At 37.1% G+C, this 27,806-nt stretch overlaps 1 protein-coding gene across 1 annotated transcript; it reads right to left on the bottom strand.

The window, feature by feature from the left end:
* Positions 1–18,441: 18,441 nt before the first annotated feature.
* On the bottom strand, positions 18,442–24,324 carry LOC149940439 (acidic mammalian chitinase-like). The gene is made up of 7 exons (XM_090179678.1): positions 24,251–24,324; positions 21,900–22,150; positions 21,147–21,250; positions 20,875–20,992; positions 20,243–20,428; positions 19,342–19,476; positions 18,442–18,692 (listed from the first exon to the last, which is right to left on the bottom strand). The coding sequence occupies exons 2-7, from the start codon at positions 22,104–22,106 to the stop codon at positions 18,558–18,560; spliced, it is 885 nt and encodes a 294-aa protein (XP_090035804.1). The 5' UTR covers positions 22,107–22,150; positions 24,251–24,324; the 3' UTR covers positions 18,442–18,557.
* Positions 24,325–27,806: the final 3,482 nt, after the last annotated feature.

Below are 27,806 nucleotides of genomic sequence, written 5' to 3'. Positions count from 1 at the left end.
GTTTTGGCGATTTTCCTGGTTAAAAAGCTTAGAGAAACCATCCAATGATTTTTGGTATCCACCAATGGCAAGCATTGATACGTTGACTTTCATAGCGGAAATCTTCATCATTTCACCTTAAAGAAAATAAAAGACATTCAGGAATTAAATGAAATTTGGCTACCGACTTCCTCATCATCAAATAATTATGTTAAAACACGGCTATAATTTTTATTGCGCTACCATAACAAAGAAAGAGAAGCTCATTCGATTTTCACCTGGTACGTAGCCGCCGCCGCCACCGCCGCCGCTGCTGTTCGAAGCTACTCTCCTCAACGGTTTGTAGTAAAATAGTATATGATCCATCACCATCAATCGACAAAAAATATCAAACCGTCTCTGTCATTACAAGTTTTGAAATTGAAACCCAACGGGAGGCAATACCAATCCCAAACAATTTGCAGAGGGTAAAACTAATGTAATTGCACACCCGCCTACTTTATGCTCGTTTGAGAATTAAACTTAAGGAAATAAAAGTAGGAACGACCTAAATGAGAAAATATTAAACTACGGTCCATAATTTTCTTAAACAAATATTGGTTTTGTATCAAAATAGTCTTGAAAATGGCTAAATATCAATTGAAATTCATCTATAAAATTTACAATTGCAAAAAATACGAAATCTGGTCCTTTTTTTTGGGTTTCTATTTATTTTCTTATCAGGAGAATGCTCCACCAGACCACCAGAGTAGTGGCACAATGAGAGAACTATATCGCGTGGTGGAGGTGTGGTGGAGGTGTATGTTAAATTTGCATAGAGTTTCGCTGGATGAGAGTTCTAAATCAGGAATGGTTGAGAGTTAAATTTCGATAGAGCTGGGTGATAGTTCGAGACCCTAGAGATAAGTTTATAAGATAAGAACTTGATATCGCGCGTGTGTATTTACTACGAGATAATACCGATATATAAGACGCGTCGGAGACAATCATCTGTCAATTTGTGGAATAAACGAAACATGGCTCCACGTAACAACTCTAAAGATCTAGTCCAACAATTGTTTTATCTTCGCGAACATTGAGATCGAAGACTGTTACTTAATTTTCTCTCAGATATTCAGAAAAATTAACAATTACCTATATACATTGATCAATAGTTAAATTTCGATAGAGCTGGGTGATAGTTCGAGACTATAGAGATAAGTTTATAAGATAAGAACTTGATATCGCGCGTGTGTATTTACTACGAGATAACACCGATATATAAGACGCGCCGGGAGAGACAATCATCTGTCAATTTGTGGAATAAACAAAACACGGCTCCACGTAACAACTCTAAAGATCTAGTCCAACAATGGAGATCGAAGACTGTTACTTAATTTTCTCTCAGAGATTCAGAAAAATTAACATTTACCTATATACAATGATCAATGGGATTACATTATATTTGACGCTACCGATTCCCTAAAACAATATGTTAGGTCTTTTCTTCCATGGTGGAGGTGATTTAACTGATTTTCATCCCTACATGGATGTGCTGAAATTTTATCCTAACAAGAATCTTACCCATCATACATTTACCACCAAATTTGAAATCCGTTTTTAAAGTTTGGATGAATTCGTGTTTGAATAATATAATGTTGCTAATAATATGCAATGCTAAAAAAAAAACTTGATAAAAAACTAATAAAATTGATTACACTAATGCCCCGATTCTCATTATCCATTATGGATTTAAGCTTACAACATCCTATGAATGGGCTTGTAGCCGGGTCAACCCAATACGGGAAGTCATTCCTGGTAGGGCAGTTGATTCAACATAGGAAGACCTGCATATCCCCTCCTCCAGAGAGGATAATATGGTGTTATACCGAGTATCAGCCGAAACTTTTTCAATCAATATTAGAACATACACCCTCAGTCGAGTTTCACGAAGGGTTGCTCAACGTTAATATATTAAATTCTCAAATTAGGAATTTAGTTATTTTAGACGATTTATTATGTGAGATATCTAATAATAAAGACGTAACTAATTTATTTATTCGTGGATCTCATCACAGAAACACCTCCGTGCTAATTCTAATGCAAAACCTTTATTACAATGGAAAAGAAATAATAACTTTAAATTTAAATGCACATTATCTGTTTATTTTTAAATCACCACGTGACAAATCAACAATTAACCATCTCGCGAGACAAATATCTCCAACCAATAGTAAATACGTTATAGACGCGTTCCAACAAGCCACGTCACGGAAATTTGGGTATTTATTAGTTGACTTGAAACCTCACACCTCAGATCAGTATTTACTACGAACGGGTTTAATAAGTGGTGAAGAAGCAGCGGTCTTTATCCCCAAATGAAGTGTATTATAGACAGTTATCAACACTCGTAAGAGTTTCAGTTACTAACATCGAAGATATAGGTTGCACTAAATTATCATAACTAGAAGATATTCCAAGACTGTTCATTACGTTTAAAGAAAGGTTAAGAAAAATCTCTAAATGTATGCCTCCAAACGGGTAAGGGAAAACATAGACTTTCTACGTTTCCTAACATCCTGCAATCAAAATCAAAGAAAGACAGCCATTAAGTACGCCAGTAAGGAAGCTATATTGGCCCTTGTTGAATGTTGTATAAATGTATTACATGGAACAATTGAACTGTCATCGTAAGCGGTTAAAGTAACATAGCGCGGTTATACGAAACGTGTCGAAGAAGAACCCTATATCAAAACGAAGAAAGATACTGGTACAAAAAGGTGGTTTTCTTCCATTTTTATTAGCGCCACTGCTATCTATCGTTAGCTCAGTCGCCGGAAGTGCAATAAGCCGAGCTATAAACCGATGATGGCTCGAAAAATGCTTTTAGTACCTGAAGATGTAATGGAGAGATTAAAAAACAATACACCTCCCAAAACAGAAGAAACACCTGAACTTCAAAAAGAGAAGACACTCGATGATGAAATGAAATCTATTCTATGTAATCCAGATTTAAACGAATCAGAGAAATTAGCATTATACAATCAAACTCTCCAACGACGGTTAACTTACGTACGTAAAGAGCAAATCTCTCTTATTATTGAAAACTCTGAACGGCCTAAAACCTGGTTCGCCCAAATATCTTATTCTCTACCTGCAACTTATGTTAGTGATGCGATTTCATTATACCGAGCGACTACGGAAGATCCGAGATATATTAGATGGGCTAACTCAGGAGAGCTTTCTATTCGAGGACAAGTGATTGGAGGATCTAATATTATCGATCTTTTGTATGACGCTGTGAGAAAAACGCCTGGAACAGCGATTGATCCTATAGGAGTTACAGAGTTTTACGAGGGCATTCATAAGTCAAATATTTCAAAACGTTTAATTAAAAATCCTGTAAGATTGACACTGTTAAAAACATTCGCTGTATTTCATACACCACCAAGTAGTTCAATGTTATCATCATCTTCACCTAGTCCTCTAAGATCTTGGATACATACTAAATAAAATATATTAACCTGATAATTTTGTTCTCATTTCATAGTATAAGCCTACAATGAAAGGTTGTACAGAAACGGTCTCTTTAGGACTTTTAGCCTATTTATCACAATCATTTTCAAAATCACCGAAAATGATCACAGCTGTATTAATTATCATAGTTATTATAATATTAGAATTATTTAATTTCCTTTTTTGGCGTTACATGCCATTACATCAAAATAACCGATATGGAGAAAGAACTTGAGAAAATCTATACTAATCCCGCAGACCCAGGGTCATTCGCTGGAGTTCGAACGCTCTATAATTCAGCTCGACATAAAGGTTTAAAGGTTTCATTGGAAAAAGTAAAACAATTTCTAATAAAGCAGGATACATATACGCTGCATAAACCTGCTAGAAGACGATTCAAACGAAATCGAACTATTGTTTATGGAATTGACGAACAGTGGCAAGCGGACTTGGCAGATTTTCAGAAGCTGTCTAAATATAATTCAGGATTCCGCTACGTATTATGTATTATTGACATATTTAGCAAATACGCTATGGCTGTAGCGGTTAAAAATAAGAAAGGTGTAACAATTTTAGAAGCGTTACGTAACGTTTTTGAAAAAGGCCGTCAACCGAAAAGAATTCAAAGTGATCATGGTAACGAATTTGTCTGTTAAGAAGTGCAGAGTGAATTAGAAAGAAGGAACATTAAATTTTTCGCTACCCGATCGGAAATGAAAGCGTCCATTATTGAAAGATTCATTAAAAGTTTTAAATCTCGTTTATATCGCTATTTCACGCAGAATAACACCCTTAAATATATCGACGTTTTATATGATATTATAAACGCTTATAACAATAGTTATCACAGATCAATTAAATGTAAGCCTGTGGAAGTTACTCTAGATAACTCTGCTAAAATATGGAAAAATCTCTACGGTTCGGTAAATTTTTCTCCTCCGTTAACATACGCGTTTGAAATTGGAGATATTTGTAGAATAAGTAGAAATTTATCAATTTTCGATAAGAAATTTAACCCGAATTTTACTACAGAATTGTTTAAAATAGCTGAGAGACTACCACGTGACCCACCTGTATATAAGCTGATGGATTTAAATTCTAACCCCATTTTAGGGGTATTCTATCGCGAGGAGGTTCAGATTGTTGGTCGAGATTTAAAAGACTGTTACTTCATAATCGAAAAAGTAATAAAAAAGAGGAAAAAAATCGGACGGCCGCGTAGAACTGTATGTCAAGTGGCAAGATTACGACCCTACATTTAATTCTTGGATACAAGAAGTGGATTTAAAATGAGTTTTTACGTAACGCTACCTTCAGATTCCTCGTCATTATATTACCAAGATAATAGCGTTGGTAAATTTCGAACGTATTTAGCTGAACCGTTAAGATTTGAGGAACAGTACGAAGTTGGGTTAGCGGAAATAAGCTATCCTCGGACATGGCATAACGTCCGAAAACCTAATCTATTGGTTATTAAAGACCCTCTCGAATATGATAAAATGACTGATAACCCTCTAGTTAAAGACCCTCTCGAATATGATAAAATAATTGAAGTTCCCGCGGGTTTTTATAAAACTCCGGAAGAACTATTACATGTTATGAACGTCCACAACCAAGAAGAACAAGTTACATTCGCTTATTTAAATTATTCTAATCGAATTAAAGTTAAATTGCAACCGAAAATCAGAGCTGTAATTGGCCCCGATCTATCGATTTTACTAGGTTTTAAGGATAGAAGAGATAATGATTTCACCATTTTAAATTCAATGATAACCCCCTACCCAGTTGATATGGACGCTGGGTTACATTCCTTATATTCTGATCTGGTTGAAAATAGCGTTGTCGGAGATAGTTTAGCACCTTTATTAAGAATCATAAGCCTCGAAGGGAAAGCCGAGTCTAACGGGAAAACGGTTACCAAAATATTTTCACAACCTCATTACCTACCAGTCGTGTGTAATAATATTAAGACTATAGAGATTAATATAACAGATGATTTAGGTGAGCCAATACAGTTTCATAGTGGAAAAGCTCACGTTGTATTACATTTTAAACCCCGTAAAATGTGAACTTCACTATAAACCTTTAATCATTCAGGACACACACTCATTCTAGCTTAAGAGAGCGAACAGTTAACATCATGAGGTCTGAATATTCACCTTCAAGAACTGATTATGAAAGTTACTATTTAAACCAGGTTGGTTTCGGTGGAATACCTGTATATAGAGGTTTAGCCGTGCAAAGAGGACATGGACTAGGAAATATATTATCTTCAGCGTTTAGATTCGCGGTACCTTTACAGAAGAAAGGCGCTTCTTACTCAGGAAAAAAACTTTTAAGTACCGGAGCGAAAGTAGCGACCGATGTTGTTAGCGGAGTCCCAATTAAAACAGCGCTTAAATCGCATTCTATTAACGCCGGAAAGGAAACTCTAGCTTCAGCTGCTGATGAAGCCATGAGATTAACATCTTCAGCTACGGATCATATTAAAAGAATGACAGGTTCCGGAAATAAAAGGAAACGAATTCAGTCGAAAAGCGGCATTTCAACAGCAGGCGGGATAGTGAAAGGACGGTTCCCTAAACGTTCCGATATATTCTCATAATGTCCCTTTTACACCCGCACTCAGTTGAGTGTATAAATTCCGAGCTAGATTTGTTTCAAGTACCTATGACACAATCTTCGATTATTAGTGGTGAATGGGTTGAGTATAATCCAATATCAAATATAGTTGATAACGCCTCAATTACATTTTCTATCAACGGTAACTCTGAAACGTATATAGACCTTTCACAAACTTTGCTGCACGTTCAAGTTAAGGTAACTAAAGATAATGGTGAACTACCACAGCCTGCTGTTCCAGGTGTTGCGGTTGGTGCAGCGGGAACTCCAGCCGATAATATCGCCCCCGAGAACTTGTTTCTTCATTCGCTTTTTAGCGACGTTCATTTATTTCTCAATGAAAGATCAGTAACACCTTCCAGTCAAAATTACGCTTATAAAAGTATGATACAAACTCTATTAACGTTCGGAGATTCGGCGAAAAATTTACTTAACAAGTTCACTTTTCTATCGGGATACGCCTGGAAAGTTCGATTCATTTTTCGATAACGATGGTTTCTCTAAACGGGCGAGTTTAGCGCAAAAAGGGGTGATTGACCTGTTAGGCGTAGTCCATACTGATTTATGTCAACAACCACGTTTTTTATTAAATATGGTTGATTTGAAATTTAAATTCGATAAAAATAGAGCAGCTTTTTGCGTTCACTCCGACGTAAAATGTAAAGTGGAGATTTTATCAGCTTCCCTTTATCTGAGGAAAGTTAAAGTGATACCGGAACTATCGCTCGCTCAAGCCAAGGCGCTACAATATGGAACCGCTAAATATCCTGTAACTCGTTCGGAGTGCACCTTATTTTCTATACCCGCTGGTCTTATGACTAGTGTGCAAGATCATTTATTTACCGGACAAGCACCTAAAAAAGTCGTTATCGGGTTTGTGGAACAAAAAGCGTTTCTAGGAGATTTGAAAAAATCACCGTACAACTTTCAACATTTCGATTTATCAAGCATTGGATTGTACATAGCAGCGTCCCTCATAAGGCGTTATCCCTAAACTTTGAGGAAAATGAATATATTCAAGCGTATTGCAATCTTTTCATTCAAACTAATCAGTGGAACGTAGATGAAGGGAATCAGATAAGTCGGGAAGATTATCCCAACGGAAATTGTTTATTCGCGTACAATCTAACCTCCGATCTTAACAACAACGCTAATCACTTGCATCTTGTAAAAACAGAAACCTGAGATTAGAATTACAATTTGCAAAACCGTTACCGGAGACGATTTCCATTCTAATTTACGCCGAGTTTCAAAATTTGATTGAAATTGATAAAAATCGAACCGTGATTAATGGATTCGCTACAGATAACTAAAATTCTTGAAAAAGATTTAAGTACTAAAAGTATATTTCGAGGCGTGTTCGCGGCTGACAAGCTACCTAAATATGTAAAAATATTCCCTTCTCTATTTATTGTAAATACTGATACGAGTGTCGGACCTGGAGAACACTGGGTTCTAATATATTTTTCTAAACATAAAAATAGTAAATTCATGGATTCCTTTGGAAACCCGCCAGATTATTTTAAATTTAATGACTTTATTGAACGAAACAGTAAAACTGTTACTTTTAATTCTAACCAATTACAGAGTAGTTCTAGTAATACATGTGGAGCATTCTGTATCTATTTTGCTATAAACAGGTGTAAAGGAATAGAAATGTATAATATTGTGTCTAGGTTTAAGAAAGATAAAAATGTAAACGATAAAATGATTAAAGAGTTTATGTATAAAAAGTATTCAATAAAATAATTTCTTTAAAGCAAATGGTTACTATTCTTGAAAAAAAAACCCATACAAAACCTTATTTTTATTTTGTATATACAAATATACCACCATAAAACACAATCATTTATTTATTTATTAATGCAAATATCTGAAGTCACTCTTACTGTATGTTTAAAACAATAACAATGGATTTTATAGGAAAAATAAAATTTATTCACATATTTTCAAGCAATTAACAAGATTTTTCTAAATTTCTGAATCTTCGGCGGGAGTTTCCATACCGTTATTGTGAATGATTTGATTATTCTTACAATATTCTTGATAATATACCAAAGCTTCCAGCTGTTCATCATTCGGCATTTTCAAATCGGGTGGAAAAACAACGTTAGATGTCATTAGCGAATCAAGGGTTTTTTGGCCGCTGTTAGCTCGGACGCTGTTTCCATATTTTTAATTTTATCACGTTTGGACGGCTTTTGACATCTGGCAATAAACTCGTTAAGATAATCAATAATTTGATCATCTATAGCTTCATCTTCAGCTATATAATGCAAATGTTCACTTGCCGAACAATCGCACACTTCATCATCCGATGATTCATTTATTTTATTACAAGATAAATGACTTACATGTAGTAGATAAACTTTAAGTCCTCTCGTGGTTAGGTATATTTTTTCACATATCCAGCATTTAACCCTAAACGGGTACCGTCCACAGATATCATTAAAATAGTGATTGCGGCATGGTGGATCAAAATAACACGACATAGTGATGAGCGAATCACACTTAACCTCCGGTTTTCCCATGAAGAGTTTCACATTTTTGTCGGTTAGAGTTATCCCACTTCCGCCATCCAACACTCCTAGTCTTATTTCGCATTCCGCCGTGATAGTAACACCTTTAGCTCGAGATACAGGAAACGTTTTGAGGTCAGCCCTAAAATAAAGGATACCAGTTATTAATAACTTATAAAAATTATAGATATAGAGCGTTGATTTACTTACATTGTTCAGCTTTCGGAGATTTAAGCGAAAATATACCAAACATCGATCTTATATAGGGTGGTCATAAATAAATGTGATGACGTTTTACAATAACTTATGATAAATAGTTCTCATCAGCATCGTCTTTTTAAGATATACTGAATTTACACACATATCCACCTCATTTTATTAGGGTAAATATTCCGATATTGTTGATAAGGTTTTTAATCTCAACTTAAGATATTCCACTTGAGTCAACCTGATCTTGGACACGTGCGTTTATACACGATACAACAAAAATTCCAATACATTCGCAACCTATTCCACCTACTATTACTAAAAAACTTAAAATTTTAACATACAACACCCACCACTACTTAATAAACAAGCCGGACACAAATGTATAATGTTTTACACCCACCATATGCGGAAAACGCGCTCATATGCTGAAAATATCGCGGAAAACGCGTTGGTGCTCGGAAAAATCTTCCGCCAAAATCATAAGCTCAGTCCCACCTCAATCCCACCTCCACCATGGAAGAAAAGACATAACATATTGTTTTAAGGAATCGGTCGCGTCAAATATAATGTAATCCCATTGATCATTGTATATAGGTAAATGTTAATTTTTCTAAATCTCTGTGAGAAAATTAAGTAACAGTCTTCGATCTCCATTGTTGGACTAGATCTTTAGAGTTGTTACGTGGAGCCGTGTTTCGTTTATTCCACAAATTAACAGATGATTGTCTCTCCCGACGCGTCTTATATATCGGTATTATCTCGTAGTAAATACACACGCGCGATATCAAGTTCTTATCTTATAAATTTATCTCTATAGTCTCGAACTATCACCCATTCCTGATTTAGAACTCTCATCCAGCAAAAAAATCGAATGTAAATTTAACGTACACCTCCGCCATTCTTGATTTAGAACTTTCATCCAGCAAAACTCTATGCAAATTTAACATACACCTCCACCACACCTCCACCACACCTCCACCACGCGATATAGCTCTCTCATTGTACCACTACTCACCAGGCTTAAACTGCATGCTTGTCCCCAGTGGTGGGCAAAACACATAAAAGCTTAAAAACCAATAATCGCGCTCATTGAATAAGAAACAAATGTCCTGTTTTTCGCACGATTATTCACAAAAAAAAGCGAAAGAAAATATAGTATCGTCCGCTCTATCAGATAGAGACACACGAATTAGTTGAAAGTTCACAAGATTTGGTCTGGACAACCCATACGTGAGCGTGCTCACTCTGAGCGAGAGACGTATAGCTCAGGCAAAATTATCTCCGCCCACAGAGAGCAAACTCCCTCTAAGCAAGGACGTGCCGCGTTCTCCGGCAGCTGCTCACGGCTGGGAGAACGAATTTCATCAAGAACGAAAGCGGATCTTGTTCGTTGTCATCGTTCTCAGCGCAGAGTTCAATGGCTGCTGCTCACAGACGACGAGTGATTTTATCCCGAAAGAAAAGGGTTCTTGTTCTTTTTCATTGTTCTCAGCGCCGAGTTAAGTGTCGTTTGCTCACAGAGGACGAGCAATTTTACCCGGAACGTTTTCATCGCTCTCAGCGCCCAGAAAAACCACTTTAGAGCATTGTCGCATCGCATTCGGGGGCAGTTGCTAACGGCGCGATGAACAAACTAATCTTTTAGTCTTAGTAATGATAAAATCGTTTTCATTATAAATTTAAAATAGACCTTACCCGTTATTACTGTCGAAGCACCGGTATGTTTTATTTAACGGTACGGGGGGTATACAAATCTTTTAGTGTATGTCGAAGCACGTAGAGGTCACGCCTTGTCGTGGGGGTTGGGGGCCAGCGGTTGGGGCACCCGGTTACAGGTTCGGTTAATGGTTCGTTTGTTGAACGAACGCCCGCTGCCCGTCTCTACGCCGGAGTAAATGTGACCAGACCACCATTGTCCGGAACTGGGGGGCCCCTGGGTTCACTGGGGTCACTGGGTCCTTTGATCCACACTCTACATTTCTTAACCCCCCGGCGACGGTAGTTGCAATGGAAGAGATATCCTACTGTAGTCCTCAGCTGTGCGGGGGCGGGTTTGGGCAGCCCGTGGTCCCACCTTTTGACGGGCCGTGATGAGGGGTCTATCGCAGCCGTCTGTGTGGTATTCTCTCTATGGGTGCCTTATAGTAGGCCACGCGTTTCGCTTTAGTGCATACCTGTCCCGGCTTGATTAGTCACATGTGCTGAAGTAATGCCTAGCGAAACTGCAGGTCATAAATTTATAGAACAATGTCACATATAGCAAACAAACGCCCTCATCATGGCCAACAAAAGGGGACACCATGGGCTGCCTGGAACCCACCCTCGCACAGGTGTGGACTAGAGTTACTTATTCTTCCACGTCTTAACCCTCCCCGAAAGGTTATAGAATGTCGAGTATGGATTGCACCGGGGGATCCAGTGACCCCATTAAGGACAGTTCAGATAGGGATAGTAGGCTTAGACATCAGAATCTAGTATTTCTATACCCCAATTCCGCTAGGCACTACGGGGGGTACCGCAAATTATACAAATTAATTTCTATCTTATCACTTTATGCATCATCACGCATCCCACTTTATCTTTTTAATTAAAAAGGTTAAAACCACAGTACAATGTACATTTATAAGAACCCTGAAAAAAGGGTAAAAGGTTAAAAAGAACTAAAACGGCAAGGTAGAATTAAAAGAGATAAAAATAACCAGCAATCAACCTGGACAGACGTCCTCGAAGTTGTTGGTTATGAAGTGCATGATTTTTTCGAATACAATCATCAAGATCAAGCTTCATACCTCCAAGGTTGCCTCTAGGGACCAGATTAAGAGTGAGGGGACAATTACCTAAATAGTGCTTAGAATCGCCTGTGTCTGACCCACAAACACAGGCATGACTGAGCGCATGTCCTAAACTATGCAAGTGGCTAGGGAACTTGCCGTTCCCACTGAGAACTTGCGTTGAGACGTGGTTAGGGTTGATCGCATTGTCACCTACGTTAGGAATAAAATTCCTTGTAACATTGCCTTTATTGCTGTCGCTCCAACTACTCTGCCAATGCCTCTTGGTAATGCCCCTCAAAATAATTTTAATGCTACCCTTATCGGGTTTAACAGATTGGATCACCTGATTCGTTAAAGCGCTCTTGGCTAGCGCATCCGCTCTATTGTTACCTAGAATATCACTGTGTGCTTTAACACAATGAATGGAAATTTTAGCGCCATGATTAAGAATCAAATCCCTAATGTTTGCACACATACCATTAGGGTTGGAAGGATTTCCAATGGCCCGTAGAGAAGATCGTGGGATCGCTCCCTAGCGAACCACTTAATGCTCTCCAATATGGAGTAAAACTCAATGTAAAAAATACTAGGATTATGACTCATGTCTAGACGAAATGTCTTAGACACGAGTTCCAATCCATTAAAGAAGACCACAAATGCCGCAGCTGATAGATAGCGAACCATCGGAGAAGATCTCTAAACCGGCATTAGTGGGAAGAGCGTCTCCACTGGAAATCTCTACACGAGGCTGGGTGCCTTGCCCAAGGGTCGCCCGGGTACAGCAAATTTCCACCTATTATATTGTAATCACAGTGTTTAGCTCTCATCTGTTGGTAAAAAGACCTAAAGATGGTTGCTTCCTCACTTGCAATGTTTTCTATCGGGGTTAAGTTGGTTATTACCAATAACGCAACGGTAGATATTGTACGATTTGCACAGCAGACTGTAAGAGCCGCTATTCGTTGGATTGACCTGAGCTTTCGAACCATTAAAGAGTTCTCTGACTCGCGCCACCATGCACCAGCACCGTAGGTGACAATATGCTCAATACAACCTTTATATACCACCCTCAACTCTCTATAATCCAAGCCCCCCTCGACCGTTGCAAAGCAGGCAATGGACTGAACGAGACGAGTGACTCTATTCTTAACCTCCTCCAAGTGAGGCAAGAAACACAAAGTTTTGACATTAAGGATTCTCTTATTACTAAGAGAAAAAATTGGAAGCCGATTCATCACCTTTGTTTTAGCAAAGGTGATTGCAACGGTCTTCCGAGCGCAGAATTTCAATTTATGAATTGAACTCCACTCATTGAGAGTATCCAGAACTTCGTTACCGAGAACCTCAAGGCCACGCCTCGAGGAACTCCAGACCATCGCCTGTAGGTCATCCGCAAAGGCCTGAATAGCATTCGCAGCCGGGTGAACCCAACTTAGAGCGCCATCCATGACTAAATTGAAGAGTAGAGGCCCGCTACAAGAACCCTGCGGACACCCCTTGGTAAGTGACTTACTAAGAACACTACCGCCTACATCAACCGAAGCAATTCTGTTGCTTAAAAAACTTTTTTTTTATAAATAATACAAGTTTCTTGGGCAAGCAACTTGCTGGAGTCTTGGCAGGACCCCCGGAACCCAGACATTGTCAAAGGCCCCCTCTATGTCAAGTAGGCTTAGACAGTAATAACGGGTAAGGTCTATTTCAAGTTTAGAAATAAAACGAATTTTAGTATTTTTAAGCCTAAACGATTGTTTTGTTCATTGCGCCGTTAGCAACTGCGATGCGGCAATGCTCTAAGGCGGTTTTCTGGGCGCTGAGAACGATGAAAACGTTTGGGGTAAAACTGCTCGTCCTTAGTAAAAAAACGCCACTGAACAATCACAACGAACAAAACCCCTTTTTGTTCGGGATAAAATAGCTCGTCCTCTGTGAGAAAACGACATTGAACGTGACGCTAAGAACAATGAAAAAGAACAAGAACCCTTTTCGTTCGGGATAAAATCACTCGTCGTCTGTGAGCAGCAGCCATTGAACACTGCGCTGAGAACGATGACAACGAACAAGATCCGCTTTCGTTCGGGATGAACTTCGTTCTCCCAACCGTGAGCAGCTGCCGGAGAACGCGGCACGTCCTTGCTTAGAGGGAGTTTGCTCTCTTTGAGCGGAGATAATTTTGCCCGAGCTATATGTCTCTCGCTCAGAGTGAGCACGCTCACGTATTACCTGGCACAGTTGCTGAATATATTTGATAACTCACTCAATAATAAAGTTAGTTTTTTAACTATGAACACTCATTTCTGAACATTGAAATATGATAATGCCCACCTCTGCTTGTCCCTCCAACTGCTCAAACGTATCTACGCCACTGACCGTAAACATATTAAAATTTTAAATGATCTAAAATCTGAGTAAAATAAATTAATTTTTGTGTTTCTTTATGGCAAATTTTTTCAGAGCTGAACTTTTTTAAATCTTTTTGTAAAACATCGCTTAAAATAGGGTCTTACAAGTGGTTTTTGGTAATAAATCAGTATTTATTTCTTTGCCGACGAAAGACTTACATCTAGTTTTGCTCTACATGTTTTTTTCTTTGTGAGCAATTTGCGAATCCGTAATTCGCCTAGATGATTATCGATTGATAGAGATCGTTGCATTTGCGGTGTTTAGTTTTTATTTTCATACTTCTACTGGAAAGTAGGAGCATTTGGCGCAAGTAGGAAAGAAACGCACCTAATGCTCCAAATCGTAGACCATTAAATGAACAATCGTCTGCTGAATCAAATTGTGTTGTTTAATCTACAGATTGCACTTTACTACCAAATGGCAATTAGAACTTTTAGATAATATTCTGACGTCAGGTTCGAATTTCTATTTACATTCTTTTACTCATATTTTACGCTTGGAAGATACAAGTAGACCATTTTATTCTTTGTCCTCGATCATACCTTTCAAGACGTCCGCATCGTAGTCCTCATAGTCAATGTCGAAAGTGTTTTCATTTAAATTCGAGTGGTAGTAAACAATTTCATCGCAGAGTTGCTGAGGGATGTCGTCGGTGAAATAGGACATTGGCGAAGGGTAGTAACGAACCCAAGACGTATAATAACACACCAGTCGAGGACCTGTGCTGAGATAAGGTTGCCAATCAAATATATTAATTAGAGACACCAAAAAGAATTAAATCGTTAGTATATCATTACGGTTCAAAGTCCCTATGGAGTCTTCCACCAACCGCTGGCCCAGAGTAGATAAATCTAAATAAATTAATCGGTTTAGTGTGAATAGATGTAGTTTGCTATTACTCTTAGCTATTGGAGGGAAAAGTTAAGTTAATTGGCAAGTTTGTTATTTTACAAAAAAGACGACTTTTCAGAATGGGGAACTAGATACACGTACATGATACAAACCTGAGGATTTGTAACGAAAGATTCGGCACGTTGGATTTGTAAATTACACAGAAGTCTACATGAACTAATGTAATCAAAGTGAATTTGGAATGAAGGAATACACGCTGTTATAAAAGCAAATGGGTTTAAGAGGGAAAAGCTGATAAGAGTCTCTACGGTTGCGGACAAGTATATTTATTTTTTTCTCTATGTAGATGATTTCATCGTTGTTGGACCAGAGACATTGGGCATAGACAGGGTCTTTGAGAGCCTAAAGATTTTCCGATAAAACACCTTTAAGGACTTAAGGTACGCATCGATATGCAGATGGGATTTTCAAACTGCATCCCTCCCATTATTTAATTGGCACTCAAAAGAGATTTTCAAGGGAAAACGCTTAACTTGCGAAAACACCAATCAACAATGGCTATACGAAAAACCAAGTGATCTAACAGGAAAGCTACACTACACTATTAGACATAGCAGCAAGCCACTCAATATTAAGAAGACACATTCAAGTTCCATTATGCGCAACGAATTGTACCGTCCTAACATGGGAAAGCTAGGATATCGTCACACAGTAAAGTAACTCTCTTTTACGTTTTTATGTTAGAGGAGCTAAATAGTCACGGGATATATTCATATTTTATTCATTTTATTTTCATTAGCAAATAATTTATCCCAACTACAGTTGTCATGAGAAATAATTCTGGAGAGTTTCCCATGAATGTAATAAAAGCTAGTGTTAATAATACTTTAGAAACTAAATATTTCCCACTATTTAGTAGCTACAATTTCAATTACAAAACCAGAAAAATGGTAAAATGTTTCCTTCCTTAATTTCCTAAAGTAAAACATATAATGACCGCATCCTCGTGATCAGCTTTGTGCACGTGCTGAATTTCGTTTAATAAAATAAAAAAAGAGATATGTCAATTTACTAACAGGGTTCTTGTCTCCTCAGCTGTGACCTCAGCTGAAACTCATTTTAAATTTGAAGCGACTCCAAAGAAAACCCCTTGGATGCTTTACCGTATTAATGTATTTATTTGTATTTAGGGATAATGACAAAATTGTCCTCTGGCAGAAGAGGGGGAAGGAAACACGTCACTGGCTTTCACTTCAATCGCGTCAGAAGACGAACATTTTAGGGAACCATTGTTATATACCCAGCTAATTTATTGTAGGTAAAAGGATTTTCATTTTCGAGCATTCGAAATGAGTATAAAAAATACCTTCACCAAAAAGAAGTGTCGTAGGCGCAGAGCGAAAATATTTTTATTTCATCTTCGGACGAGAAGCTCCAACGATTTTTCAGTTTAAGCGGCACAGTCAATTCCTCGTAATTATTTATAAAATACTTAATACATATTCTAATACAGTATCTGTTGATAAATATAATTAAGAAGCGAGCTGTTCATAATTTCACCCATTCGCTCAATCAAAAATATGTTTATTTTAATTTAAGAAATAAAATTTAACGGTAAGCCTCGGTCATAAGAAACGCGAATGTGTTAAATTCGAGATAAAAGGACTTTAAACCGACGTAGTGTAATCCGTTGCAAATATATGGTAATTATTTAGACTCCATACGGCTCAAAGGTTTGAGCTTCTTGGTATGCACAGGCTGGAAACGAGATATCCTTGACTAAGAGGTGGGGGCCACGCAATGGACCTCTGATCGAATTACTGAGGCTGGGCTGGACCCAACCACCCAACTCCTAATAATAATAATAATAGACACATACAAGGGCTTTGGAAATCTCAACAAATCGGAATTAATACGCTTGGTCGAAAACGCTATTCTATCTAGAAAGCGTAGCTACTCCCACCTTTTTAAACTTCTTAAAACGAATACATTGTTTAAAAAAGACTATTCATTTATAATCTATAAAATCACAAACGCTTCCCCCGTGTTAATATGTCCAGGATCGAACTTGCGCTTCCTGTTGTACTAAAAACTATGGCGGAACTTTTCGGCGTAAAAGGAAACGGGGGGTTGGGAGTAGGTGATAGTGAAAATTAACCGAACTCCAAAACGATCCTACAAATTTCGACTTTAACACAAATTTGCCAACTCAATATCTTCTAAAAAATGAAAACCAGTAATATTTTAAAATTGAACTTTACCTTTTTGAAGTGTCATCAAAAAGATTAAGTTGAAGAAAAGGCTATTATAAAACATTATACAGAAATAACAATATTGCTTATATTTAGTTTTTAAGTCCGGTAGCCAGTCTTGTATATTAAATATACTGTGTACCTAAATTTAGGCGCTATGCTAGGAAATTCCCGATTTCATAAGACAGGATGGCAGATATCTCATCCAAATAACGTTTCCTGTCAACCTCTATCATTTATGGTAAAGCCGGATCTACTTTGTCTGTACTTCCTTCACTAGAAAATCACCCGTCCAACAATGGATGCGACGTTTGCGTCATTTGTTTTTAATATTTATCTTCTCTGTTTTATGGAAATTTTCAATTAAGATAGCTCTGGAAACCCGATGACCTTGTGGGTTGACCTTTCCCCACCGACCCACTACTGCCAATGATGTTTCTGTATTTAGAAATAATATAGGGAATATACCGTGAAATTATGTTATGGAATTTTTTCGGGGCTGAAAATACTCACTGGAGTGAAGATTTTAAGACTCAACATAACTAATTTTTTTATTAAAGCTTAAACAAGAGTGGGAATTTAAAGTACAATATTTTACACGTAGGCCCACGAAGGATTTGCTTTCGTGGGTTGATTACGCGAGTCGGTGGCTGGCAATATTAGCACGAAAAAGTTTAAATTTAGGACATTGCTTATACTTCCAATGAGTGCAATCAATAAGCTTTGATAGCAAGTCTTTAAGTTTGGCCAATTGATGGTTTTCAGGTATGGCTTGAAATAGTGAATTCAAAGCCTATGAACAAATTCACAAGGTCTTTGGTGGGAGAGCTGGTGGAAGAATTACCGAAGTGAGCCCCAAACCCTAAAACAAGAAAACCGCGTTACAATTTTCCAATTAAAATAGGATCTAATCCGTACTCCTTTGGAAGGTTTACTTAAGAATTCATAGACGATTTATTTATTTATTGATGACTATGGAAAGATGAGATGAAGTAGGCGATTTTAGGATAAATAGTCTAAGAGAATGTGAAAATAAGGTTTCGCAGCTAGAATATTCAATAGCTGATTTTATAAAATCCCAGCTTGTTAAAATGTTGGTCTTACGTCACAAGACCCAGCTTTAATAGTGAATTCTTTGCTCGAGCGATTTGCACTCGCGCTAGAAAAATCTTTATTCCTCACGTGAGTGTAGCGCGCACTCGTATACTTGTAAAAGTGAGAGTTTGTGACGTAAGAGCCACATTTCAAAAAGAAGGCCACGTTACTTTATAAAAAGAAATTTTCAAATGATAAATGGTTTCAAAAGTAAAAGTTTTAATTTTAAATTGGCACTTTTACACGTGGATGTGGTTGCTTAAACTTGAAAGTCGTCAATGATATTATGTCAATATTTATGCGTGGTTTCATAAAATACACGTGATAAATATACATTTAATTACTACAAATATTTATTATGTTCCCTTCATCCAGGCAGAACGTGCGGCTTTTGTAATTGCGTATTTAGTGCCACAGAGTCCTCTGAAATCATCGATAGAGACACCGTACACGAACATGCCGCCAAATTGTTCCCTCAAAACGTATTTTCCCTGGAAAATACGGATAATTTATTTATTTCTACGGCCAAAAATTCTATTACTTCCCAACCACTGGGATAAAAAACGATCAATTGTAAACTGGGAAAGGATTGCCAGGTGTCAAATGCTATCTTAGTGGGTATTGAAAATTTATTTTGAGGTCTTAAGGTCTATTCACACGAGCAAAATATTGTTGGCCAACACTGGTCGCAAACCTAATGTGAATGTAGAAAAGTTTCCGCAATTTGTTGGCTGCACAAACCCATTTGTTTAAGAGAACGGCTGGTTGTGTGCTCTTTGTCTTGTGTGCCGCCGTAGTGCCCAGCGGAACGGCGGGGTACAAATACATAACCTTATGGTTGTGTGCTCGAGGCATGGCTCCAAATAAAAAGATCTAATAAATTTTTTACGCATCCTTTTGATTGATCAAAACTAATTCCTTTATTAATATTTATTTATTAGAATATTTTGTAGTAGTATAAGTAGTTTTTGTAAGAAACGCGAGTAATTTTCTTCCGGTTTATGGTGAAATTTCAACCACTTTTCGTGGAGCGTGTGAATGAAAACGATACGTGTTTGGTGAATTCGAATTAAAAACTGTGCTCACCAACAAAGTTAGCCAAAAATGTTGGCTCGTGTGAATAGGCCTTTAATGACTGACCTTTTCAAAAGCACTTTTTGGGTTTTCGTACGTTACCCATTTCCTGTCATCCGCAAGATCAAATGCGTAAGGAACCAGACCTTCCTTTTCCCACTTGTCACTCCACGAGCCGCCAGACATCAATTTGGCACATAACTGAATGACGAAAATAAGGACCAAAATTACGGGACAACGTAGAGGAAAGTGAGGCCATTTGGGGGACAGTGGGTCAACCTTCTCAGAAGTGGGACTGTCCCGACGAAAGTGCGAAGCCTGGTCATTGGTAACAAAATTTTTATCCCCACGCGTAGTTTGAATTTTAGCACACAGTGGATATGCTCCATTTAGAAAGTAACTATTATCTGCTTCGTACATTAACTACCTATTAAAATTGAACGTCGCGAAAACCCAGTATTGAATTTTTAAAAAATATATGTACTGAAAATCATCAAAGTTTCAAACTATAAATGCTTAGAACAGCGGTTCCCAAATTTATTTTGCTATGGAACCCTAAATTATCCACCTAATTCTGGTGGAACCCCAACTAATTTTTTTACTTATCTTAAAAGACTCTTGACACAAACAAAGATGGCCGCGCTGCGAATTCTCGGAACCCCTGTGACCCTTCCACGGAACCCTAGGGTTCCGCGGAACACCTTTTGGGAACCGCTGGCTTAGAAAACACTCAAACCATACAGAAATGTATTGGCACTACTGATTGTGGTACAAAATGGTACCCAAGTTTTTTGGAATTAATTTCTATAGATATTTCCATAAAAAAAAAAACAAATTAGTCCAAGAAGACATTCGGCTGATGGGGACAAAGAGAGCCACGTAAATATTCTAACCTTCATTGGCTAATCTGAAAAGTTACACACATCATATCTCCTATAGAAATCGTTTAAATAACATCATGAAATACCTCGTAGTACGTTATTTCTCCTTCATTTCGGCTATACCTCTCCTTGCTTCCTTGGCCGTCAATTGGTGAGCCAAGAGCACCATCAGCTCCCGCAGAGAGTCGCAATGTTGTTCCGAAGAGCGACATCCCAACGAATAGCTTCTTCTTCGGTGCACCCAAGCTCACCCACAAGTCCATTGCAGTTTTCTAAATCAAAATACAGATCAGGTTCGATAGACTGACGCGTGACGTCGAAGCGTGTGCTTTCGCTGTGTAGCTCTATAAATACAAGTATAGTTAATAAATGGCACTACCACTCTTGAAACATAGAAAAATAAATTATCTCATTAATTATGGATAGAATTTTCTGAATTAAACTTGCGTTTTTGGCAAAAAAGATTTGATTAAGAGCTCTAATGTTAACATATAAGTAGTTTTCAAGCTCAATGCGCTAATTCAAAAATTTACTCAATTTACCCCAAATTTATTCTCAATATTTAAAAAAAAAGGATCACCTTCTGAAGGAACATTAACTTTCTCTACGTACGTCGTCATTTCTATTCTACTAAAAGCAAACCGAACAGATACTAGGATATCCTTAAGTCTAAACAAATTCTTCCCGAGTATTTAGAAATTCGTATAAATGCACTTACAACGGAGTACTTTTTATTGGTATTACTTGACACTTGGTACAAGGGATTTTGAGGATATGCTGTTCGTTCCCAAGATCCCCACATCTCGTAACTTTTCACGTGAATAGAGTCGACATATCTGCGATTAATCAAATTACGTGATTTTTAGTTAATTATGTTTTAACACATTATTAAATTTGATACTTAATTCAGTTTTTGTAAATAAAATACGACGGTTGGAACATATCGAGCGTTAAAATGGTTTATATGTTTCGCTTTGGAGAGATTCTTACTTGGAGAGTTCAGGGACGTTGTATCCATTCGACAAAAAGTGAAGACTGTTTGGTCCTGTGATGGCCAATTTAAACTTGAGTTTTCTAAATTCCGCCCTTAAATCCTGCAATTACATGAATTTTTTTTCCAAATATTTATTTTTGTACAAAAATGTTTGGTGGACGTCACGTTGCTTATCGGAATAGCACGTTTTTTCGTTGATCAACGGCTTAGTAACGTCACAGCTTGCGGGAAGGCTAGCTGCGAGCCACGCGGAAGACGATATTTTACAAGGTGTTTCAAAAGCTTATGCAAAAATTTTAAGGAGTTGTAGGGGTGAGTTGAGAAATATGCCAGTTTTATTTCCATTTTTCTACGATAAGTTAAAAGAGCGCCAGAGAGCTTCAAAGTGTGGCCTACTAGCCCCTGGAAGTAAGCTGCAACAAGCGCAAAACCAAGCAGCAGGGACTTTAAATACTGTTTGAGTTTAATTTTTTACGCTGGTTACCTCGATTGGTTTACAAAGTCCTTTTTTACCTCTCACACGAACCCAAACCTGCGGCTTGGTATTGCGCTTATTCAGGCCTACTTCCAGGGGCTAGTAACCCACACCTTGAAGCTCTCTGGCACTTTTTTAACTCATCGTAGAAAAATGGGAAAAAACGGGCATACTTCTCAAATCACCTTTCACTTCCTAATTTTTTTTGCATAACCTTTTGAAACACCCTGTATAAACGGGTTCTCTACGGGAATAGCGTATGTGAGATCATTACCTTTACTAATTCCACGTACGTTGTTTTGTCTGTTGGGTCTGACTCGTTCTTTTTCCCAGGATAGGACCAGTCTATTAGAAGCCCCCTGAAATTATGGCTCTGCATAAACTTGATGACGTTCGAGACAAACGCCCGTCGCTTTTCAGGAGCAGAAAGCGCCGAGAATCCTCCAAGAGTCTTCTCCCATCCTCCAATTGCGATTATCATTTTATATATTTTCGGGCTCAATTTCGTGATATTGTAAATATCGCCTGTGGAAATAGTTATTTGGAGATTTGATAAGTTCGAATAGGTGTTTCAATAAACGCCGCTCTCTTTTTCTCTCCCCCGTTACGAGCATGCACACGACTCACTGAATAAAATAGTCACGTGTGCTTGTTAGTTTTATTGCTAACGCTAAAGTTGATAGCGCGCGCATTTTTTTATTTCAGAAGGCGTGTGCGAAATTCAACGAGCCCTTCTATATTGAAATATTAAGCAGCGCGCGCTTTTAAATAGAACGGTTTTAAAAGTATGGCCTGGCTCTTTGTATTACTACTTCTGGGCGCAAATCACTGAACACGTCTTACTAAAGCGTTAATTGAAGTTTGCTTTATACATCTATCTGCTACTACAAATTGGGTTAGATAATGCAACAAGCTAGCTCCTTTCTGAATTATTCGTCAGAGCATATAGGTTACACTCTGAAGTCATTCTGGAAAATATCTTTACAAAACTTTTTCTAGAAAAAGAAAAAAATTAAGCCTATAGCGAGTCATCCAGTTGCAATTACAATTGAAGTTCTGAAGACTCCCCGTGATCACTCCGATCAACTTTTCGTGTTCAATTTGTTTACATCTGGTGTGATTAATTTACGGGTGTTCCATATTTTTGTTTTGGAGCATTACAAGAAATCACTTCAGTTGTAGAAAGTGGATTTGTAATATTTGTAAATAAATCACTAAATTAATAGCCCAAAACACTTCTAGTTTAGTTAAAAGAAAAGTAAATGAATTATAATTGAACAATGATATCATTTCTAGATGAACCTATTATTACCAAATATGTAGTTTTTTCACCGAGTTTCGTAGTTGATTGTTTCTGAAATGTATAAAGTCACGTAAGGAAACTTACAATATCTTCGAAATGGACTTACTGCCTGAGTGTTTATTTTTTATTAAACGTTCAGAAAATTCAAGATATCAACTTGTTGGTTTGGACAATGAAACTAATTGGAGGCCGTGTTCGAGATAGCTTATGTTTGATAATTTTACCTCCGAACTAATGTCGTTATCGGCTATCGGATTCCGCCAAAGAAGATCCTATATACTTAAGGGGATCTAATGTTTCCGCTAAAGGGGAGAAGCTTCATAATCTTTGTACTACGTCTCTCCAAGCCAAATAAGTAAATATTATTTGAATCTGACCATTACTTATTTTTTGCCCCAAAAATGGCCTATTGAATTGGTTATCTATGTATTTTTATAAAGGTCAACGAACTTACTGCTAATACGTAATCGCTCCATTTAATAATAATTTATTCAAAAAAAAATTCAATTGATTTCAATGCTTTTAGGTTTTTATTTAACAAAAAAGATACGATATTATACGCCTAAAAATATTAACTTAAAATCTTGAACCTGTTTTTTAAACATTGGCTTGAAAGTACGAGTCGAAAGCTGGCCGTTTTTTAAAGAATTAAATTTATAATTAGTAGGCATTGGTAAACATTAATGATTCGGATTTTTGTAACCTGTACATAATAACGACGCCGCTATTGAATTACAGGCTTTTTCAACAAAATAGACATTTTCCAAAATGGTGGACAATTATAGCGGAATTGAGGGATAGTACCAAATGGTTTCGCAAATTCTAGTGATCTTTATAGCACCACAAAAGAATAATCTGGCCGCAGTTTCTAAGCATAGATTAGCTATGAAAATTCCAACTGAGCAGTACGCGGAGGTGGGATAGGCCTGTATATAAAAATCGGGCATTTTTAATCGGAAACAAATCAGAAATGACTCACTCAACGCAATGAGCTATATTCACCAAAATGCCAAATGTGCTAACGTTTTCACAAATGCTGCCAGAGTATAACAGTTTTGTTAGCATAATAATCGCCAGGCACCAGCCTAGGCCCAAGTCATGTAACTACTTTTATTGCGTTTTATTAAGGTGGCCGGATTACAATGCGTAGGAGGGTGGTGGCAAGCCCTTCATGCCACGCGAGCCAGCAGCTCCATTTACTTACTTTTACCGTTAACCTCTACAAGTTTTCAGGGAAATGGGAATTTGAAGAACACGGTTTGAAACGCCTTTTGGTAGCTTTCTAGGTATTCGATTGATAGAACGTAGCGAGATTAACGTACCCAGTTCAATTCCAGCGTGGTAATCAGAATAATCAATGTCGAACGTAGTTTCGTTAAGATTGGCGTAATAGTAAACCAATTCGTCGCAGAGCTCCACTGGGATATTTTCTGGCCGGTAAGACATTGGAGATTTATAATATCTTGGCCATGTTAAATAGTAGCACGCTAACTTCGGTGGTACTAAGAAAGAAATAACACTATTGTTAAGTTTGGCAGGTAAATGTCCAACTTCTGGGGTAAAAGAGTACCGGGTAAATTACAAATTTACGAAGAAAGTTCACATTCCAATAATTAATATTCATCATTAAAAAAATTAATTTCAATATAGTATTAATATAATAAGGATAAATCGAAATCATATGGGTGAATGCACTGTTTTCCTTGAGTATTTTCGATTGGAACCATTTAAAGTGGAACAGCAGTAAAAATAGAGATCGGCGGAACAAATAAATTAACCGGTAAAAATTTCGATTAATCATAAACATTTTGGTTAACTGTTTATTTATTAACATTTTATACGAATAAACAACGATTTAACATGCAAAAATAATGGTTTTTTTCTGATATTTTTCGATAATTGTCGGTTATGAATAAAAATAATTGGATAATTTCTTATTCAAACGCCGATCTCTAAGTAAACCCGCTAAACTAATCGAATATCACCCTAATGTGACGTATTTGAAAAATGTCAAAAAACCGAAAAAATAGGTGCCTAATCCCAAGAACAGACAAAGCCAGTCAAATGTTAACGCGTCATAAACAGAGAAACCGTATACTGCCTGGATGATAATAAAGCAACCACAAGTCAAATGTCGCAAAACTCACCTAAAATTTACCGACCAATTTTTGTTATTTTCCAAATGAGTTCGAAAACTTTTAAAATGCCCAAATACGGGTCTCGCAGCTAGACATTTAACCTTTAAGAATAATTGTGGGGTATTTTTAATTTTTTAGTCTCTTAGACACACATTCGCTCGGATAAAAAAATAGTTCTTATAAATTCAGCTAAATTCGAACAGGGAAACTACCCAACTCTTTGTTACTTCTAAATATTTCTTTGCATTGCCTTCAGTTAAAAGTGTAAAAAGGAAAATTTTGGCTCTATTTGGTATAAAAAATCTCAAAATTACAAAACCATTTCTTAAAAAAAAATTACTAAAAATCAAAATCACAATGCCCGAAAGAAGAGAGTCTTTAGTTATTGTACATAAAACTAACATATTTACTAAAGTAAATAGAAGTTTAGCGCCATGAGCAATTTGAGTAGCAAACAATGTTTCAATTTTTTGATTCCACAACCCCCCCCCCATAGCTATTTATCAGAACGGGATCGCTGACGGTGTAATAAGGCAAAAAAAAAGGATTATGCTCAAGTTTGACTCAATTAAAACCATGACAACGAGCGTGGAGGATACCATCTGTGCTCAGTCCCAAATGTTCTTGCTCTAATTTCATTTCATGTCACGTGCATTACATGTTCATGCCCGATTTAAGAACTAATTGGTCACACTTTCCTGTTCACCCTTTTCCATCAAACAATACACTTATTTTCAAATTTGGCGTGTTTTTATAGTATACCAATTGTCTACATGGAAGCTTGTTTCTTTTTGCAGTCCTACAATTATTGTTTTATTATCTGATATTTTATCTGGTTTCTTATTTCCTTTATGATTAAGGTTTAGCCTGTCAAAATTATCTATTATTTAGACAATTACATAAGACGTTAGCTGCTATTTCAAAGATAGCAATATTAATTACTAAGCAGACTACGGGTCAAGGGATTCAAAGTTCACTAGTCTGTGAAATCACGCAATAACTCAATTTCATTGGCTTAATTTCAAATAGTTGAACATTTTAAACAATTAAACACCTAAAAATGGGTCACCATCTTTGTTTCGTCCCCTCCAAAAAGTGTACCAATAAATAGTTGGACCAATTGGACGATCAAACGAAAAGTTGTATAGTCCAAACATCCCTTTAAAATTAATAATCTTTGTGTATCACCAGAATAGTGCTTCAAATAGCTACCTGATCTGGTTATTCAGGTCATAAAAATCAGATACCAGAAAAAAATCAGTTAGTCAGACCAGGTTAATCTTTTTATTCCTCTCACCAAGAATTCTGATTTCAAATTGTATCTAATTCATTATCCCAAGTAGCTGATCTGAACTGGTCTGTTATAATTTTTCTCACCAAATATAGTTATCTGAGTTATCTTGGGCAAAGCGAATCAATATAAACAGAAATTAAAATTTCGAAAGGAAAATATCGTGAGATATGTAAAACGATAAATATGAGGAATCTTAGAGATGAGTCTTGGGCCCGTTAAAGGCGGGCCTACCCGACCCGACCCGAGCCCGCCCCGATCCGAGTTGGGTTTTCGATAAAGAAGTTTTTGGCGGGTCCGGTTTAATTTTATAATTTTTTTTTGGGCCTAAAAATTTTAATCCGGGAGACCACACTAGAATTTAGTACAAGCGTGTACTATAAACATAAAAAGTGCAAGTTTTTCGCGTGAGGCAGGGTTTCAATTTATTCGGGCCTGTTCGGGTCGAGTTTCAACTTTGGCGGGCCGGGTCGGGTCGGGTTTTCGAAATGAATAATTTGGTGGACAAGGTTGGGCCGGGTTTTCGAAATAAATAATTTTGGCGGCCCGGGTCGGGTCGGGTTTCAATTTTGTATTTTTTAATCGGGTTGGTTTGGGCATTAAAACAAGCATCTCTAAGGCCTCTGGAATCTGTTCAACTACAGATTGTAACCTTACAATGAATTCATATTAGTTTCGGGTTAAACTATCTGGCATTTTGATCCGTATCAACTGATCTGATAATATACGAACGTAAATACCGATAATCATATACATGTATCTGATTTATCACAAATACTTGCTCAGGTCAGATAACGCAACTGTTATCGGTTAGAATTAATTAAATCCTAGTGTTGAAACAATACATACCCATTGTGGACACAATTGAAAAGTACACTATGAACCCAAAGGCCAAAAGAAAGCAACTAAAACTATAGACCATATTAAAAAAAAGATTATGTAAAAACCCGATAATAATTAAACCGCGTGATCATTCACGTGATATTTATAACAACGCAGTTTTAACAACCGTGATTGACTTGCCCTTAGAAAAATGAATTTGTGAAACTGGAAGGCCGTCCTTTATGTTGAGGAGAGAAATCAGCTGCGGATGTACGTTTTAACACATCCACACAAAAAGGAAACAGGTCTTTCCTTATTTATTGAAATACTTTTACGTATGGAAAAACGCTAATCTGAAAATCAATTTCGAATTTTCCTAGTTAAACATTTAGTGGGATCAAATCCATTATCAACTATTTTTGATAATGGATAACCCTTGTATATGGGGAAGTAACGAAATCTCAATGTTAGCTAATATCCCATTTATAATATTGCTTTATTTCAAATAAATAAATCTATTTACGTATTTCACCTTAGCTGTATACAAAATATTTACATTCTGGCTCACCTTTTAAAAAAACTTAATTAAATATTACTTTTATCACCCCAACTACATAAATTTACTGT

The sequence above is a fragment of the Leiobunum rupestre genome, chromosome 6, assembly GCF_980474605.1.
Source record: "Leiobunum rupestre chromosome 6, qqLeiRupe1.1.hap1, whole genome shotgun sequence".
NCBI classification, from domain to species: domain Eukaryota; kingdom Metazoa; phylum Arthropoda; class Arachnida; order Opiliones; family Sclerosomatidae; genus Leiobunum; species Leiobunum rupestre.
This window is presented reverse-complemented; position numbering and strand designations above follow the sequence as displayed.

Bases quoted from the DNA above. Each gene is read 5' to 3' on its own strand.
- LOC149940439 (XM_090179678.1), bottom strand. From the start codon at position 22,106: ATGATAATCGCAATTGGAGGATGGGAGAAGACTCTTGGAGGATTCTCG. The intron at 21,251-21,899 runs GTAATGATCTCA...ATGTAATTGCAG, and splicing joins CGTACGTGGAATTAGTAAAG to GATTTAAGGGCGGAATTTAG. The intron at 19,477-20,242 runs GTATTTCATGAT...TTCGTCATTCAG, and splicing joins GAGAAATAACGTACTACGAG to TTATGTGCCAAATTGATGTC.